The sequence below is a fragment of the Myxocyprinus asiaticus genome, chromosome 16 (assembly GCF_019703515.2).
Source record: "Myxocyprinus asiaticus isolate MX2 ecotype Aquarium Trade chromosome 16, UBuf_Myxa_2, whole genome shotgun sequence".
NCBI lineage: Eukaryota > Metazoa > Chordata > Actinopteri > Cypriniformes > Catostomidae > Myxocyprinus > Myxocyprinus asiaticus.
Window position 1 is genome coordinate 18,371,417 of NC_059359.1, and position 18,653 is coordinate 18,390,069.

Here is an 18,653-nt window from a genome sequence, read left to right on the forward strand (position 1 = left end):
AATGCCAAGCAGCCATCAGATAAACTGCCAGGTACCTCTTACAGGGTAGGAAGGAAAGCCCCAGATCCACCTCCACGTTGGAAGGGTCTTCTCATTGGTCCACATGTTTCTTAGCGCCAAAATGCTTTGGCTTATCTTGACTCCCATCCGAAGCTAATATGGCCGTAAAAATTCCTTAGGACCTGCATATGCAGCATGTTAATTAACTGTCCATGTGGCAGCAGTGGCTAAAACAAAGAGAGACCACAAATAAAGACAAATTCATCCATAAATATGTCCATTCACAGAACTGTTTATGTTAATTACAGTTGTTTGATTAACACAGCAATTCACAGTAGTTGACTGTGGAGGTGAGGGCGTGGTGGAACGCCCGTCTGGGGAGAGAAAGAGCGGTAAGGACATCCACCTGAGATGAATTGTGACTAATTACCATCTCTATGTTCACAGTGAGTGTCGGGGGAGATAAAAAGACAGCCAGTTCACAGAGAGAGAGAGAGAGACAGATAGACCAGAGTCTTCGTGTCTGTCCCCTGAGAGAGAAAGAGCCTTGTGTTGTGTGAAGCTGAAAAGCGGACTGTTTATTTGAGTGATGCTGAAAAGCCATCTTGTGTTTTGAGTGAAGCTGTACAGCGATTGCTGGTTATTTGTGAATAAAATGGACTCACGTGAACTGTGGGAACCGGTTCCCACTTCCTCCTCTATCTGCCCAACCCGAACCTTTGTTACATTGACCTATTAACATTTAAATGTATGTATGGCTTATACTTTTTGACTCTTTGTGTTCAGCACAATGCCAAGAGTATTTTGGAACTGGTTTGGAAACTGAACAATGCATAGGTAAAACCATAAAGACACTGTTTTTACTGTGAACTTCAGACTATGCTAATTAATTCCACACTGAGGAGGAAGGCTGGGCCACACTGTGTGTGCCACCTCTGATTTCAACATCCATTTAAAACACTCGAACAGAAAGGCAGCAAATTGCTATCTCCTCCTCATGAGAAAGGGATAAAGATACCCTTTCAATGGACACATCCTGTTCTGTCTCTCCCATCCAGAGAGACACAAACAGTATACGCAACCCGTTCTGAGTCTCCCTCCCAGAGAGTGAGTAACAGATCACACAAGTTCTGAGTTTTCAGCCTGGAAGAGGTAGAAGACAATATAAGTAACACTCCAAGTTCTGGGTCTCCGGCTGGCAAGGTAGGAGGCAGAAAGAGATTGATCAAGTTCTGAATTTCTAGCTGCAAGTGTCAAGAAACAACAGATACAACAAAGTTTGTGACCCCATACCCGGGAGACATTAAAAGAAACGCCAGCGACAAGGTTAAGCTCTCACATGGAAACCCTTCCATCAAGTTTCCTACATCTGGATGTTCCAGATTAAGGAACTTTTGTGCCAACATCAGGGCTTCATCTGTGTGTTCCAGATTGTAAGGACCCTCTCTGTGCTCCAAGAGATCAGAATTTCTCAGCGCTTTATGTTCAAGGCTGTTGAATTGGAATCCAGTTCCTTTCCCACTGCAACTCGGATCAGCGTGATCAGTGGAAGATGTCGCTCTTACTGAGCTCATCACTCTATCAAGCACTGACCTTGGCATTAGTGTATATTACCAGTTTATGATTATCTAATGTTCTTTAGAGTGAATAAGCTGTGAATCAAATGTCTAGCAAATAATCTTTGAGTTATTTGTTTAGAGATAAGGTCTTCATCTTATTAATTAACAAAGAAACAGCAGTTTATCTTTTTTTACATAAGATAATAGCCATACTCTGCAATAGCTATCTAACTCAACCACTTGCATCTTTCCATCCTATGCAATTTTTTTATCCATTCGTAGTCTCCTTTAGCATATTAGTACCATTAGTTGTTGCTAGTTATTTTTGTTTGTATTTTTGTAAATAAAACATTTTCATTTTATTACAACTGTCTTTCTTGTGTTGATGATAAAGTAAGAGGCTCTAAAGATTATACAGAATTTCACAAAATCCTTCAGATTTTTCAGATGACCAGCTCCCTCCAATCTACATATTTCTGTTTGGATCATTTTTATACTGTTAAAGGAATAGTTCACACAAAAATGAAAATTCTCTCATCAATTATTCACCCTCATACCATCCTAGATGTGTATGACTTTCTTTCTTCTGTTGAGCACAAACACAGATTTTTAGAAGAATATCTCAGCTCTGTAGGTTCATACAATGCAAGTCAACAGGGTCCAAAACCTTGAAGCTAAAAAAAAAACAAACACATAAAGTCAGCATAAAAGTAATTAATGTGACTCCAGTGGTTAAATCCATGTCTTCAGAAGCAATTTGATAGGTGTGGGTCCTTCAGTATTTAAGTCCTTTTTTACTATAATTTCTTCTTCCTGCCCAGTAGGTGGCAATATGTAAGAAGAAGGTGAATGCCAAAAACAAAATAAAAATAACTTTTCAGAGAGCTGTTTAAAAGTGGAGATTTACAGTAAAAAAAGGACTTAAAAATGTATCTTTACTTAAGTCTGTAACCAATTGCATAGCAAGAGTGGTCCCACCCTCCTCCCCCCACCACTCAGCTCATTGGTAGGCCTACTAATTCTGAATAGGATTGGTTTGCCAAGAGTTGTGATTACCAATATGCATTGAGCCATGCTTATTGTGGCATAGATCTACAAATTCTCTGTTCAGAATTGCTTTTAGCACACGTTGCAATTATTAATTGTAACTATTTTCTCCCAAAGCATAGCATAATGGAAGCCCAGGAGTGCCATTTACAAAAGAATGAAGGAATAAATGACCAATCTATTAATTTGAAAATAAAAATGTGAATAAATAAACCAATTTTTAAATGGACAAATAAATAGACACATTTAAATGTTTAATTCATGTTTTAAAATGTACTTATATTTAGCAATAAAACAGCACATAAATAGGTAATTTTTTAATGCACCTTTTAAACTGTGTTTGATATTTAAACTGATTGTTTTTCTTCATCAATTTGCCAATTGCTTTTCTTTATTGTTTGACATTTCCTTTTCCTTTACCATTTGTCAATCCATACCAGCTGAAGCCCAGGAGTGCCATTTAAAAACAAATCAAGGAATAAATTATCAATCTATTAATTTAAAAATAAAAACTTGAATAAATCAATCAATTTATAAATGGACAAATAAAAAGACACATTTAAATGTGTTTATTTAGTTCATGTTTTAAAATGTCATTATATTTAACAATAAAATTGTGCATTAATAAATCATATTTACATCATGTTTAAAATGTCATTAACTGTAGCAATAGATGAGTACATTAATGAATCTGTCTGTCTCCAACATTTGTGCTCACTTCTTGTTTGTGCCGTGTTTGGTATTGTATTGGTATTAGCATTCATTTTTTGGCAAAGATTAATCTTTCACCCCATCAAACTATAAATACAACAACAAAAATTGTCTTTGTTTATGCTGCAAATTATGATTTGTTTATAGGCTATATGTGAGACTACTGAACAAAGCTGTACATCATGATTATATAGGTTCATTATTCTGAATTTTTTTGCAAGTAAACAGCCACAGTTTTCAGCTCTGAATTTGCTTGTATTCGTTTTAATTCTGCTAGAAGCTGGGGCGACTTGCATTGACGGTGTTTGTGTAATTGCATAGGCCAATATGGTAGCTAATATTCAAAATATTTGTTTGAAATTTCAGCATGTTTGAAATCATGTTAGGTGCTGTTCACATGCTGTAATGTGGTGTTGTTGCACTAAAATTACACGCAGCACCACAAAAGAGCAACACATAGGTGTCTCGTAGATGTTCGTTGAACAGTTTAGGTTCTCCTTTAACTTGACATGGCATCTAAAACCACAAACAAGCCATCAAAGATGTCTATATAGTGCCCGTTTACACTGAAATAAATTATAAAACAGCACGGATGGACACAAAAATGTGCTCAATGTGAACGGCCCCTCAGTGTAAGACTAGAACTCTGTAGAAAAGTTTGATCACACTTGCCTATTCTTTATTATTTGTTACTGCACATTTTAGAATTTAGAGTAGGCTATTAAGTCATCAAAACTAAGAAGTAACACAAAAGTATGGAAATTCTGCAGTGACCAAAACAAATGAAATCAGAAACATCTTCTATTTGAACTTCTTCAGTGTAGCCTTTTGTCTATTCCAGCTCTGAACACTCTGTTCATTTTCTCAGACAACTTCAGGTGCATCCTGGGATGCTTTTTAAACAGTATTGAATGATTTCATATGCTGGACACTTGTTGGCTACTTTTCTTAAAAAAATAAAATAAAATACTTTTAAATAAATAAAACAAATAAATAAAAGGTTTGTATAGACATCTATAATTAGGCACAATTTATTTTCGAGTACAGAAATATTCCCAAGTGTTTGACCTAAGCCTTTAGATCAAAAGGTTCTAAGCTTATGAGAAACAAACTTACTAAGTGTCCTTTTGGAATGGTTGTGTAGGCTACATTTATTTTATATTTATATGTCCTTAATATTAATTTTATTTACTATATTAATTTATTAACTTTAAAAAGATATATTATTTGATTTGTATTGTATCTTGCTATGTTTTGCTATTACTGTAGATAAATCTAGAATAACTTTCTAAAAGTTTTTTAAGTTTTTAGGCTTAAAGTAACCATTTAAAGGGATTTTAATTAGGACAATTTAGAAATTTTACCAAACAATTTGGGCAAATTAGCTTCAGAAAAGGTGACTTTAGCTGAAAGGTGAGTAGTTTTCATCCCTGGTTTAAATATCAGACCAAATCTGATATTTCCTGAAAGAGAAAGAGAGATGTGTTTGAGTTTAAAAGGGTGAAAGATTAAATCTTTGCCAAAAATGTATGGTTCAACAATACCAAACACGGCACAAACAAGAAGCGAGCACAAACGATGGAGACAGGTGAGAGTGACTGACATGGGTTTTAGCCTGCGTGATTTCACGGCTCCCAAAATCTATCTTGTTAAACACAAAGGAAAACGTTATGTTTCTTTTAACGGCACAAATCGTGCACAAACGAACAACACCAGTTCGGAGAGATTTGGACCACATAGGGTGGAGTGTGACGTCACTGCTCCCAAATACAAGCTGTTATTTCTAAGGAAAGGAAATAGATACAAGATTAATTTTAACGGCATAAATCATCACAAAAGAACAGAACAATTTGGAGTGACGTCACTGTTCCCGAAAAGTTTCTTGCTATATCTAAGGAAGGGAAATAGTTGCAGTGTTTCTTTTAATGGCACAAATCAGCACAAACAAATGGCAATGGTTTGGACCTCATGGTGTGGAAAGTGATGTCACACAGCCAAAAAATAATAATTATATTATCTCAAACACCGAACCAGCACAAATGTTCATTTTTGAATGGTATAGATTTGGTAAAGATTTAATTATATGGGGTGCCAACTTCATGGAGGTGTTTTAGTAGAGAATCTGGCGGTATTCTTCATCTGTACCTCAAGCGATGAAGTAGGGTGAGGCAAATGGCGGTTGATGCGCACGTTTCAGTTCGGGCTGCTGGTCGGGAGGCTGGTTCTGTTGACAGCATCACGATTACCAGCTCCCATCCTGAACACATATCACTGTACATGCTCAGGTAGGGCCACGTTTAGCATTTCACAGCAACAGTGAACGAGCCACCATTAACTTCTGTTATGCTTCACATCTCTTTCTGATATGCAGGATTCACAGATCCAATAATATTATGTAAACTGCTCGTACAGTCGTCCAATGACAGGCCATCTTACATCTTCTTCGAGTGGCACATGGGAGAGGGGGTGTGTCTTATAACTGAGTTGAAAGTTCATTGGTTGCTCTCAGAGTCAACAGTCAAATGGCATTTTTTTTTTTACTTGATTCTCAATTGGAGAAAGAAAAGGAAAATAAAAATAAAAGGAAAAGCAACACGAAAAAGAAAAGCCTTTGGAAAATGGATGAGGAAAAGCAATTGCCAAATACCTTTTTAAAATGCAATTTAAAAGGTGCTTTTAAAAGACTCATTAATGTAAAAAATTTTTTTACATTTAATGACATTTATACATGAAATAAATATGATTTATTAATGCACAATGTTATTGTTAAATATTACATTTTTAAACATGAATTAAATAAACACATTTAAATGTGTCTTTTTATTTGTCCATTTATAAACTGACTTATTCAAGTTTTTATTTTCAAATTAATAGATTGATAATTTATTCCTTCATTCTTTTTTAATTGGCACTCCTGGGCTTCAGCTGGTATGGACTGACAAATGGTAAAAGAAAAGGAAAAGTCAAATAATAAAGAAAAGCAACTGGCAAATGAATGAAGAAAAGCAATTGCCAAATGCTTTTTAAAACGCAATTTAAACGGTGCATTTAAAAATGACTTATTAATGTGCTGTTTTATTGCTATAAGTACATTTTAAAACATGAATTAAATAAACATTTAAATGTGTTAAATTGGTTTATTTATTCACATTTAAATGTGTCAATTATTTGTCCATTTATAAATTGGTTTATTCACATTTTAAATTTTCAAATTAATAGATTGATAATTTATTCCTTCATTCCTTCATTTGTAAATGGTACTCCTGGGCTTCCATATAGATTAGCTTGTATTCCTAGTAAGCCTTTATTTTGGCTGTAGTTATGTAGCTTCTGAGGGGCAGTACTAAATAATGTATACAGTATATACTGTGTATAAGCAAAAAGCCCATACAAAATATAAAAAATGTTTAGAAATGTTGATGTCCAAGCACATCTGAAGTATATTTTATAACAGTTTACAAAAAATAAAAAATAAAAAAATAAATGGAAATTCATAAAATTTGATTGAAGACTATTGCCTTTCAGTTTCTGATATATGTTGGTTTTTATTAAATATGTTTGCATATTGAGTGAGCTTTTATTTAGCATTTTTCCTAAACAGCTTCTCTTATATTACTTTGCAGCAGTGAGACATTTAATGATTATCTATGTCTGTGCAGCCTTGGACTTCCCATTGTAAATATCCTGAATTTTGGTATTTGATTAATAAGGTGTTTACAATCGCTTCATTATATTCACCTGTTGTGGCCTAGACAAAGTACTAGCAAGTCCTACTTCATTTTGTATCAAATACTGAAGCATTTTCATTCATACTTAATATTAAAAAGGTTAATTTATTTGGGTACGCACTTTCTGAATTTAAACCATAGGCATAAATATTTGTTGTTACACAAGATGAAAGTGAATAAAAACAAATCATGATGTGATGAGATCACTTGTATCCCAGATGAAAGAAAGAGGAACGTCTTTCATCTTCTGTTGGTAAACTCTGTCAAATCTCTCATTCTGCGCCACAGTGAAGTAGATCTTCCAGTCACCAATGGTTCCTGTGCAGAGTTAAGCAATGGAGTTAAACTGTTTTACCTAAACTCAACAGGTTTAAAAACATTAAAAACAAAACAGTTTGTCTAATTGATTGAAATATTTCAAGCAAGCACATTTAGCTATTGGTCACTACAGGGCATCCAGAATTCACAATGACCCCCCAGGGCAAGGTCCTAAAATATTTTCATTTTACTAAGCAAATGCACAGCCTTAATTCCTCTTTGGTATTTTTTATAAATTTGGTACTTTCAAATTTGTTTGTGAAAAAATTCTAAACAACAAAAATCTATTTGCTAATATTTTCAGGCATGGTCTGCAAATAATCAGCAGATTTCAATTTCATGTTGATTGGACAAATGTTATAAGAGTAATAGCAACAATAAAAACATTTACATAATTATGACCAACCATGGTATCATTGTTCTCTGCATGACACACACAATCTAACAAGACCAGTCTCACAAAAATGCAAACATACAGCCTCAAGTCCATTTTGGTGTGCTCAGTGTCAAATTTGTTGAAGATTGTCCAATGTCTGCCATGTTTCTCAATATATGCAACTGTCCTCATGATGAATGATGGCAACTCCCACAAAGACACTGAATGCAAAGACACTGCATGCAAATTTTGAAATGAATCTGACCAATGTTTCTATATTTAGAGCCACTTTCATATTGTTCCCTGTTATAGCGCAACCAAATGGCCAAACCCTGCAACTTTTTCTGTGTGTTCTCAGGTTGAGCCCTTATATAAGTGTCAAATTTGGTGAAAATATTTAATTTCACTTAAGAGTTATATCAATTTACGTAAAAGCAGTGACTACATTCATCGGCCTGTTTTTGGCATTTACGAGCAAAATTTTGCCATATTCTCTATTAACTTAAGAAATTTACTAATGACGCTTCTTATTTTGGTGGTTTAGTTCCGATCGGACGAACGGCTTTGAAGCAATTTGCTAAAGTAGTTTCGGAACTATTTTCGAAGTGGCAACAGGCCATAAGGCAAACCACAGCAAATATGGTATCGTTGAGATCGGCAAGTCCTCCCGAACTTAACGAGACCAGTCCTGTGAAAATAGACCATCGCCACTAAAAATTATACGTTCACAAAGTTAAAAAAATCATTTTTCCACCACTAGCTGGTGCTGGACCCAAACTTCTCAGGCACCTTCAGGGCATGGTCCTGATGACACATACAAAGTTTCGCAATGATACGCCAATGCGTTCATAAAATACAGCATTTTGCGACAAAATTCAAAATGGCCGACACCCAAAATGGCCGACATGGGAAACTTGGGTATCGTTTGACTCGGAATGTTTCACTGAATCTAAAGAGACCAGTTTTATAATTTTTGGCCAAAGCGTTCAAGAGTTATAAGCCAAAATATCTGTTTTTGCTATCTCCTGACCAGTAGGGCGCAGTGTGGCGAAACGCTGCAGGTGACCTCAAGGCATGATGGCGATGACACATACCAAGTTTTGTCACTATCTGTCAAAGTGTTGTGGAGATACAGCATGAAGTCCATTTTGGCGTACTCGCCATCAAATTCGTGAAGCCATTTCTCAACAACGATTTCAAACATCGAAAAAAAGTGATAACTTGTGTAGCTCTATCTCACGATCGCTTTAAAACAATTTTGGTGGAAATTGGACAAAAATGTTAGGAGAAGTAGCGAAAAATTCAAAATGGCGGAAATTTTGTCTCTAGGAATTACAGTTCAAAAGTTATTAGCGTAAACATGAGTGAAAGGTTGACCTGTTGGTAGTGCTAAAGGGTTTGAGTTACAGACTCCAAATTTGCTGTAGTATCAGCTCAGACTGTCCTCTAGTGGTGTGCAAAATTTCATAACTTTCCTGCGAACAGTTCTATGGGCTGCCATAGACTCCCATGGCAGAAAAAAAAAAAAAAAAAGAAGAACACTAACGACAGTGTTTCGAGGCTTGACCCCTAATTATATACCTTTTCTCAGGAATGACCCCTGTTGGTGGTTCAGTAGGCTGCGGGAAACCAGCTTGTAATTGGCTTGAGGATTGTTCTTCATATTTTTGAAAGTGCTGTGCTGTACAACATCATTCACTTGCTGTGGTGTCAAGCTCTTCCCCAAGAACGAACTGATCCTTTCAACCACTGACCGTAAATCCTGCAAGAATGACACTTGATGAGTAAACAAGCTATATTTGAGTAAAATAAAATACTGACACATTTCTTTAAAATTATCCTCCTCTGCTCTTTTATCTACATCTCATTTATCAAGTAAGAAAATTAACCACACCTTGATCATTTCCTCATATGTAATATACAAGAAGTTCATCTCTTCTTTGTTGGAAAACCAAGTCTTGATATGCTCAAACCAGCAATTACCATAAACTGAAACATGAATCAAATTTGTTAACTATTGGTGGTCATATGGTGTAGAATACTTTGATTGAAATGGGAGACAATAGAGAGGGTTTTTACCATTTCCTTCCATGAATTTCTCAAAAAATGATTCAAAGTCTTTCGGAGTCTCCAGCATGGTAGCATACTTGTGAAAATGGAAATAGGACACCAAAACATCTTTTGGATTTCTGGCCACATAGATGACCTATGAGTCATTACGTGGAGCAAAGAGATCATTTAAAAAAAAAAAGATAAACTCTAAGGAGATTGCAACTGTACAGTAACACTGTAATGAGACAACAGTAATCATAAATATTCAGTATATTAGTAAGACTTTCTTGTTATTTTACGAAAAGCATAAATAGTATAGAAGCACTGGCATCAAACTCACCTTGCCCTTCTTGTTTTTGAGTCCAAGTGGCATGAATTTGTACTGAAGGTGAGATACACGGATCCTAGGAGAGGGGGCAGAATCAAACCTTGTCTGACTGCCAATCAGTTCAATCCATGGAATGCGCTCAGAAGTCAGCTGATCATTTGTTGCTGTGACATCTCCCTTAACCTCAATTAGACTGAGGATTTGCTGTAACCAAATTGTGCCTACAAAGGCAACCCAAAGAAAGAAAAACATATTTACAGATTCACAAATCTGTTGATAAATGCCAAAGCAACAGCCGATAAACGATCAAAAGGCTATTGATTAACATCGTTTAGGGCTTTTCCAAATTTAGCATGGAATATGACATGGAAAATAGCCTTTAACCTTGTGCGACCCCACGTGGACGTTGTATGTTAGCTTCGCTATATGCAACACATTAATTTAAATCGACTGATCTCAGTTCAGGAGACTCTGGGCTGTCAGTAAAGGGTTAAACTTTGAGTAATGTGACAAAACAACATGGCGCTGACCACAGCGGAGTTTGTCTTTGAGAGAAATGACAACAAAACAACATCTGGTAAGAAACCTAATTAAGTTTTTGTATTGAAACCTGTTTGAGTGACGAGATTAGAGTCTCTAATTTCATCCAATATGCAATTTGTAAAAAATTTTTGCGATTTGTCGTGAAATGCCACTCTGCTAAACACAATGTACACTAACGTGTTCTTTAGCACATTTTTCCTCAGAAATCCTATATATAATGTCCAGTATCACATTGAGAATCAATGGGTTGTCCAAAAGCTGAAACTATTTTATTAATTGCTTTATATGAAGTTAGGATGAAAATAAGGTGTTTTTCAACTCTTCTGAGACCAGTGCAGACAGACAGCACACTGGAGGTTAAGTCATTCACTAAATAGGGAGTAAGGGAGAACATGGTTGGCAGTGATTGGATGATGCTGGCCATTACTTTGAATCAGAATTAATTATGCAAATGTTTTTATGTAATGTCTGTAACATCTCAAAAACATGACTCCTAGACTAAACATGACACAACCAACTCCTAGAAACATAAACAATGTGGAAAAAAAAAACTGACTTTCTATAGCTTGGTATTATTTAAAATGTCACAAATTAGTCCTGCTTTCCACATATGTTGCCATCAATATTTAGGAAAACTCTTTGCTCTAGAATTTATTCTTTTTATTTTTGTTTATTTAAAAAAATGTTTGCGTGTTTATTAGGTGCTACTAGTTACAAATCAAAAAGGGAAATGCATGCAGCAGTCATGCTCTGGTCTCAGGAGGTTTTAACATGCAGACAATTAAGGTGCATTTTTTTTTTATTATTTAAGATACCAGCTGGTGCCAATTTTAATGTGTTTATGTTTATTTATGTATTAATGTTTGATAAGCGTTTGAGCACTCTGTTGAAAATTGCAGTGTAAAAAGAGGTTCATAGACATCCACAGAGAACTGGATAGATGTACACTCAGATAAACATAATGGGCATTGTTCATGAAAAACTAGCACAACGAATTTCTGTGTAAACTGTTCTTAAAAGCATTTCTTATGTAAACTTGACACATCAATTCAATGGGACAATTTATGTAAGAATGGCTTTCCACAGATTTACACATAAATTCCTTCTGATTATGTCTCATGAAGAAGGCTCAGTGACAGGAAGGTTACAAAGCTTGGATTTTGTTGTATTGTTATTATGCTTATCTGAGTTAAAGCCAACCCAAGTAGGCTACAGTTGAGATAGCAGTACAGTTTTATCAGCAAAACACAGAAGATGTACAGTACATGTAAATTTTTACAAGCTAACATTATTCATATTGCAAAGTGAAATAAGGATCACTTTTAAGAAAAACATGAGGCTGCTCATTTTTTCTACCATACCTGATTTGGGGTACGTAATGACAAAGATGTCCGAGTCTCGAATCTCCCAGTTCTGAATTTTATCCACTTCTTCAGGAGAGTGGATTCCAGATATCAAGTTAAATCCCCTGTGAGGGACTAATTTATAATCAGGGGTCTCACCACAGTTCTGACTTGAACACTCTGTGCCAGGACAGACCAAAAGAGAAATAAATTACATACATAAATGTATTGCTCTCATTTGCTCTCACTGAGCACTTTATTAGGAACACTATGGTCCTAATAAAGTGCCCGACGTGGTCTTCTGCTGTTGTAGCCCTCCAGGTTCTACGTGTGTGAATTCTGATATGCTATTCTGCTCACTACAATTCGACAGAGTGGTTATCGTAGCCTTTCTGTCAGCTCGAACCAGTCTGGCCATTCTCCGTTGACCTCTCTTATCAACAAGGTGTCTCTGTCCGCAGAACTGCCGCTCACTGATGTTTTTTGTTTTTGGCACCATTCGGAGAAATTCTAGAGACTGTTGTGCGTGAAAATCCCAGGAGATCAGCAGTTACAGAAATACTCAAGCCAGCCTGTCTGGCACCAACAATCATGCCGTGGTCGAAATCACTGAGATCACATTTTTTCCCCATTCTGATGGTTGATGTGAATATTAACTGAAGTGCCTGACCAGTATCTTCATGATTTTATGCACTGCAGTGCTGCCACATGATTGGCTGATTATATAATCGCATGAACAAATAGGTTTACAGGTTTTCCTAATAAAGTGCTGAGTGTTAATACTGTTGAAATGAATTTATTTATTTATTTTATTCCCTATGAACTTTGTCCATATTGTACCACATCATAGGTACACATATCTAGTAAAAGTAGTCAGATTTTATATTGTATTTTCAGACTTTTTTTTAGAATGTTCTCAGATTTTTTCACTACTTAAACACAGAAAAACATTATAATACTAAGGATTATATTTGTTTCCATGCCCCCTCTAAAGAGTATGTTTTATTGAATTGTTTCTGGAAGATTTTCACAATTATGAAATTTAACAATCAATCATTATCATAAAATTTTAGTTAATAATTCCAGGTGTTTTGGTAGCGACCACAATGTTTTGTTTGCAAGGTTATAACATATTCCCTAAATAAAAAAAATAAAATAAATATAAATATATATATATCCGCCCCTTTAGGCACGTAGTCAGCCTATATAAGCGGGTGCTCAATCACCATTACTTAAAATTTTTCTTCCTTCACGACTACGAACATTGACTTTGTCTAGTAAAACCTCTCTGTCGTCGAGATACACTTACAGCGGCTGGAGTTAAACTGTGTCCTTTATATAATTATATATATTATTATACTACAAGAGTCACTTGCACATTCGCGTCTTTTCAAGTTGTCGTTCCATAAGTGTTCCATGTGTGAGCGGCACATCCCACCGTCAGACGAACACAAGAGTTGCATTCGCTGCCTGGGCCGAGCCCTTGCTGAAGCAGCTCTCATGGAGACAGACTGCCCTCAATGCGAGAGCATGAATCTCAAGACCCTTCACTCCAGGATAGCCCTCGTTCTGAGGGATGATCCAGCCTTGTGCACCCTCCCATCCACCTCCTCTGTGTTAAGTCCCAAATGAGGAGACATGGCGGAGCCACGAGGTGGACATGGAAGAATCCAAGGAGGACCTCATGGTGGCGCAAGCCCTGCGAGACTCCCGAGCATCAGATATAGCGTTCCCACCTCTGCCCTATTAGTGTGATGACCTCCAGCCCTCAGAGGGAGCGCATGGTCTAATCACATTTGGCGGGTCTGACGATGGAGTTGACACAGTGTCACTCACAGCCTCAAGCAAGCGGTCCATGGAGGAAGATGCAGCGAGGGATAGAAGCATGCACACTCCACAGATAAGGAGCTTCTTCGTGTCCTCACGAGGACAGTTAAAGAGTTCAGCCTTGAGTAGTCCCCTCCCGAAGAGCCAGAAAGGACTCGCCTCAACAAGTGGTTTCTGCAGTCCGGCCGTTGCCAGCAGATTGCGGCCAGGAGAAACACTCCATTATTTCCAGAGGTCCACCCAGAGCTCACTAAGACCTGGCTCACACCCTACTCTGCGCACACGCAGATCGCAGCCCACCTCTGCCATGGAACTGAAATTCCACCATGCACATCCCTCCAAGCCATGACGACTGACGTCTGCACTGGCTGGAAGAGCATACATGGCAGCGGGCCAAGCTGGATCAGCACTCCACAGCATGGCGGTGCTCCAGGTCTTTTAGGCTAAGCTCCCCAAGAGTTTGGACGAGCAAGGCCCCAATCCAGAAACATTTAAAGATCTTTGCACCATGACAGACTTGGCACTGTGAGTTACAAAGGCTACTATTCAAACCATCAGCAAAGTGATGGGCAATATGCTGGTTCTGGATCGACACATTTGACTAACTCTCACGGAAATGCATGACGCGGAGAATGCCACCTTCCTCGACCCACCAGTGTCACTTGAGGGCCTCTTTGGCAGTGGCATAGAAGGACTTTCCGAGCGCTTCATCGTGGCTCAAAACCAGTTTCAGGCACAGCCAAAAAGAGCAACACTGCCTCTTACCCGGCCCACTCCCACCCTACCTCTGGTCAGCAGCCATCAAAGAACCCCTTTCTTGCTGCTCAAGAGCCACCAAGAGTCGTCACAGAGCCGGCAGTGAAGCTGTGTAAACTGTGGCCCAAAAGAAAACACCTGCCATCTCAGCGTGAACCACACACTGAAGATAAAGCCCCCCTGGACAGCCTGAAGTGCCTGAAGAGTCCAGCCCCGTGAAGAGGAGCCCAGAGCCTGCAGTTTCTTGCGGTCCAGATCTTCCCCACTGCAGTTTGTCAGGAACGGGATGTTGTTATTGTAAATACAGCTTGTGTGTGTACTGCTCAAGTAAAGCATGTTCTCACAAAAAAGAGAAAAGCACCCGTTATAAAAACACGGGATGCTCACACTTTCTCAATAAAAGAGCACTCACCTCTTCACATCCCTCACACACACACACACACACACACTTTGATCAACCGCTTCCCTGTGGCGAGCAGCGGCAGATGTGTGGCGAGCCTTCATGGGTGTATCAGTTTATCACACCCCACATATCATGGCCAACCGCTTCCCTACGACACACGTAGCCCTGTCCCCTGTAGTAAGCGAATCAATAAGCCCACTATCTCGCTATGTGTACAAAATTGTCAAATTGGGTGTTGAAAACAATAGAACACAGCTATGCGATTCAGTTTGTATGCTGGCCTCCCCGCTTCAATGACGTTCTGCTGTCTGTGGTCCCACCATGGGATGCGCCAGTATTATGCACAGAAATTCACAGTCTCCTAGCAAAAACACGACAGAGACCTTCCCGGGCAGCGATGCCCACAGCAAGATTTGCAGCTGCTACTTTCTCATTCAAAAGAAAAGCAGCAGGCTACAGCCCATTCTGGACCCGAGACGTTTAAATTGTGCACTTGTGAAGTGCCCATTCAAAATTGTTCAAGAGTGGTGGTGGTTTAGTGGGCTAAAACACATAACTGGTAACTCAGAAGATTGCCGGTTCGATCCCCACAACCACCACCATTGTGTCCTTGAGCAAGACACTTAACTCCAGGTTGCTCCGGGGGGATTGTCCCTGTAATAAATGCACTGTAAGTTGATTTGGATAAAAGCGTCTGCCAAATGCATAAATGTAAATAAATGTAAAATGATAACTCTGAAACCGATCTTTTCACACATCCATCTACAGGACCATTTGTATCGATAGACCTGAAGGATGCGTACTTTCATGTACCAATTGCTCACGACAGAGGCGGTTCTTCAGATTCGCGTTCAAGGAAACTGCGTATCGATTCAAAGTTCTTCCTTTCGGTTTGTCTCTGGCTCCCCGCACGTTGACAAAATGTCTGTCTCCAAACAAAGGCTCTCTCTCTGGATTGTTGATGCGATCGCCCTCAAATACAAATCACAAGGCGTGAATTGCCCTATTGGGGTCAAAGTGCATTCAACTAGAGGCATGGCATCCTCATGGGCATGGACAAACTGGGTATCCTTACAAGACATATATTTTGGGAAGACCATCCTGCTGCCAAGCATGTTCGTGAGGTTTTACAACCTAGACATGGCATCCATCATTTCACAATCCTCTCTGTCTAGAACGCTTTTATATTCAGCAGCTAAGCCCAAAAAAAAAAAAAAAAAAAAACCTGTTACGGGTAGGCTACCAGTTATATTTTATACAGCCACTATATCTAAGCTGTATTATATTTCCCCTCTAAGTCACAAGCACTCACCTTAAAAATAAAACCTATTCTCCAACCACCGTTGTGGAAAGGTTAAAATTACACTTTTTCCCATCTGGTATTAACCACATGATTACTCATATATAGAGCTAGTGCCATCAGGAACATTGCCCATGCCCAGGAGGAGTCTTCCTGCTATATACTCATATATGTTCCCAGACTATACTTATTCCCATCTGGTATTAACCACATGATTACTCATATGTAGAGCTAGTGCCATCAGGAACATTGTTCTTGCCCGGAAGGAGGCTTTCTGCTAGGTCAAGGGCTTCTTGGAAGCATGGGCTTGTGCTTGGGATAAGGCTGCTGAGGCCTAACCACTGGCTTCTTGGGAGACACTCATGGCATCACCGAACATGCCCTGTTGAAACACCAGGGAATCAAGAAACACAGCGTTGTCTTTGTCGCATATCTCTGGTTTAACCAGTGATGATGCTCCACAGACACCAGGCTACTCATTAATCTGCCAATGGCTTGGGCAGTGATTTTGATTCTGAGCACCATGTCACTGGCGTAACACAACTCCATGAATGACTCGGGATCCTGGAGGTTCACATCCATCTCTTTAACAGGTCAGGGACACGAAGTTGCACCAGCTCGGGTAAAACCGATAATCGAGCCGAGAATGCTTGGGTGCACTCGGGGTGGGCCACTCAAACTGGAGCTTTTAGGCTGCCCAAGAGAGGACCTGATTCAATTCAGCATCAGAGATTTTACACAGTTTTCCTCCCCTTTGGGGAAAAATATCGGCCAACTCAACTGATTGAGACCAAGCCTGACCTTCAGACATTGCGACTGACATAGCGTCCGCTTCTTCGACGTCACTGCTAAATGTGATCGCTGAGATGTGTAGGCTCAATGGCAAAGCGTAGCTTTAGCTTGTTCGTCGGAGCACCACAGGGAAGAAGAAAGCAATCCACTCGCTGTGAAGGTGTGCAGAAATCAATGATAAAAGGAGATTGGGCATCCATAGCACTTTTTAGCTCTTGCCTGTCTATCTCTACCCTGAGGAGAAATTTCTGATCAGATGAACTCTGTGCTACATCTTTTATGCTCGCAATGATGTGTGCATCAGTGCGGAACATCAAGCGCTATCTGCCAATAAAACTGCTGCCGTGATTCTAAAGGGCTTCAGAGATCGTCACTCACTAGATGGATTCTAACTCACCATACAGCTATGACAGGGAAATAAATGGAGGGGTTTAGACTAAAACTTTTTGTTTTGGTAGTGACATGGAAATATGGGACAACATTTAAAAAAAAAAAGTTTAATTATTTAAAAATTAAACTCTCAACACAATCTAAATCTTTTCAAAGATTGATTTGATTTTCTAAATCAAAAAGATCTTTAAAAAAATATAAAGTATTATGTTACATAAGTTAAAATTTGGGTTAGGGACAACTACTTCCCAATAGAAAATACTCTATAAATTATGATTTTGAATATATTTCGTTTATTTTTATCTATGATTTATTATAATTAATGCCTTGGAAGTTGGGTTTAAATAAATCATTTTTTTTTTTAATGAAATTGTTTTTTAACAGTTTAATAAACACACACACACACACACACACACACACACACACACACATATATATATATATATATATATATATATATATATATATATATATATATTACACTGAACAAAAATATAAACGCAACATGTAAAGTGTTGGTCCCATGTATAAAAAAAAAAATATTATATATATAAAATACATCAAGAACTTTTATTTTAAGATAATCACACACACACACACACACATATTTTGAATTCTCTGTAGAAGGTTATTCTCTCTGCGTCATCTCCAGCCCACGCTTTGTTTCCAAAACAACACAACACAAAAATTTAAACATTTTAAAACTCTATCCAACAAACCTATCCAACGGCTCCTATTGCATTACATGTCAGGATTCCCCATGACAGGTTTTCTGGCATGTTTTTAAAGTTGGCATTCGTTTTCCATTGACCTCGGTCAAAGTCCCTTTATGCCTCGGTCAGTGTCGTGATCAAACACAATCATAAACAGACCAAAAATTAGAACTGTGACGATGATGGTGAAGCCCAAAGCAAACAACCTTGTTATGCATTACGCATAGAAGCGTTTCAAATCAGTTCAACTGCAATGCGATCCACTTACCTGCCATCTCTATCCTCTCTGGAGTTACAGTCAGATCACTCTTTGTTGACTTTAAGGTTGTCAAATAACCCGATTAAATCAGGAAGTGTATTTTTGGCAAAACAAACATTTTGTCAGGAAACTGACAGGGCGGGGTGGGACGGTAATGGTTTACTCTGATTGCCTAAAGCAAGAGGCCAAAGGCTGACAAACATGCGCT

The 18,653-nt window shown here is 38.2% G+C and overlaps 1 protein-coding gene across 1 annotated transcript; it reads right to left on the reverse strand.

Moving 5' to 3' along the window:
- Positions 1-3,160: 3,160 nt before the first annotated feature.
- On the reverse strand, positions 3,161-18,608 carry LOC127453629 (amine sulfotransferase-like). The gene is made up of 7 exons (XM_051720164.1): positions 18,455-18,608; positions 12,024-12,185; positions 10,132-10,340; positions 9,819-9,945; positions 9,634-9,728; positions 9,321-9,501; positions 3,161-7,363 (listed from the first exon to the last, which is right to left on the reverse strand). Exons 1-7 carry the CDS (start codon positions 18,459-18,461, stop codon positions 7,233-7,235), a joined length of 912 nt encoding a protein of 303 aa, XP_051576124.1. The 5' UTR covers positions 18,462-18,608; the 3' UTR covers positions 3,161-7,232.
- Positions 18,609-18,653: the final 45 nt, after the last annotated feature.